The following is a 1,765-nucleotide window of genomic DNA, read 5'->3' on the forward strand; positions in this document are numbered from 1 at the left end:
GGAGAAACGCGTCAGCAATACTTTCATATAAAATTTACCCTATTTTTACCTTTTACTTAGTTGTTCATTCTGTGCCATATTTGGAATTTCTCCAAACAAATGCATGTGGCAGAGGGTGTTAATAATAGGTATGCAGGATATAAACCATTATGACCGGGTAAATTGGCCTTTGATAAATAAGTTTTAAATGCAGAATAAAAGACCACTGGTGTACTTTATTGATGATGTCTGGAACCATTATGCACATAAACCATTTTATTTTTAATATCCTTTCTGATTCACCCACGTCTTTCCCATAGAGCAGAAAATCCATTAGTTATACTCAAGGACATATTTTTGCCCCTATCATTATCAATGGCCATTACCACTGGTGCATTTACACATAAGTTGGCAACTGAAATCCCACTATAGAATTTGCATACTATCCATCTGTAGAGAACACAATGCACACGGCTGCTCCCTTTAATAGTGGTTGGAATGTCAGCTGTGATTCAGTAAGGAATAATATTATAAATCTTGTGTTACTATATTTTGCCTATTTCTCCCTGTTGAAGACATGACTAGATGCTCCACTCATGAAGGTTTAATATTTGTGCTTTGTTCCACTTTATTATGTTTGGAGCATTCACAGATACATATTTATATTTTACCTTTTTTTTTTTACAGAGCATTGACATGTCTAACTACGTTATCCGAGTATACAAGGACTCTGACTACCACGTGGCCAGGCACCTGTTTGCTTGTGGAATTGAGGAGCACAGTAAAAATTTATTTTACCATGCATTAGGACTACACTACATCTGGCTTCTGTTGGTTCTTGTGTTCATTCTTGTGTTGAACTTTGTGTCTGTTACTATGTCCATCCTCGCAGTGACCATAGTTATTTTCTGTGTTTGGTTTGGAGCCCGGCATATGTACACATCCTACGTTCGGTTCTCACTGTCTAATGACATGTTGAACATCCGGAAATATTACCTGCAGAGAGAAGGCTGCTGTTTCTGGGTGGCTGAGTTAGAGGGGGAGGTTGTAGGGACAGTGGCTGCTCTCCCTTCCCCTCTACCCGGTGGAGAAAAACACTTACAAATGAAACGACTCTCAGTGTCCAAAGGGCACAGAGGCAAAGGTATTGCCAAACTGTTGTGCAGGACCATGATTGACTTTGCCCATAAGAGAGGCTGTGACGCGGTTGTGCTGACAACCACTTTAGCACAGAGTGATGCCTGGACCTTGTATGAGAAGATGGGCTTCAGACGAACGCGCATGTATCATCCACCAAATCTCTTGGCAAAACTGCTTGATTTCAGAGACCTCACCTACCAATATGATATCCCATCACTCCAATGACATTGTATTTCCTCCACACTGTATTCAACATAAAATATTACTCTGTGATTATTTATAAAGCAATGGAATGGTCACATTGGAAGAGACAAAATTAAATGAACTCCCAGTTTAAACCAGTTTGCCACCATCCTTTCCCAGAGTGCTTTGGTGAAGTCACAATAAACATGGTCTATCAGGTCAATTCCACAATAATAAGGAAGAGATTGGGGATTCATTTTCTCACTCGTTAACAAAGAAGTTAAACTTTAGTGATCGTAAACATCTCTACCCTCTTTTTGTCTCCAAGATTTAGAGCATCCCACAAAAATAAGACAATTGGCAAGTATGGAATATTATTTTTCTCCTTAATAGAGCCCCAACATATCCCACGGTATTCTACAAACCAGGGCATAAACTGAACATAGGTATTAACACTGCAGAA

The 1,765-nt window shown here is 39.3% G+C and overlaps 1 protein-coding gene across 1 annotated transcript; it reads left to right on the forward strand.

The window, feature by feature from the left end:
- Positions 1-675: 675 nt before the first annotated feature.
- Positions 676-1,457, forward strand: LOC142103731 (N-acetyltransferase 8-like). Its single transcript, XM_075187889.1, has one exon. It carries the CDS (start codon positions 676-678, stop codon positions 1,342-1,344), a length of 669 nt encoding a protein of 222 aa, XP_075043990.1. The 3' UTR covers positions 1,345-1,457.
- Positions 1,458-1,765: the final 308 nt, after the last annotated feature.

The sequence above is a fragment of the Mixophyes fleayi genome, chromosome 1, assembly GCF_038048845.1.
Source record: "Mixophyes fleayi isolate aMixFle1 chromosome 1, aMixFle1.hap1, whole genome shotgun sequence".
Classification (NCBI taxonomy): Eukaryota; Metazoa; Chordata; class Amphibia; order Anura; family Limnodynastidae; genus Mixophyes; species Mixophyes fleayi.

Excerpts from the sequence above, each read along its gene's own strand:
- LOC142103731 (XM_075187889.1), top strand. The coding sequence starts at position 676 with ATGTCTAACTACGTTATCCGAGTATACAAGGACTCTGACTACCACGTG.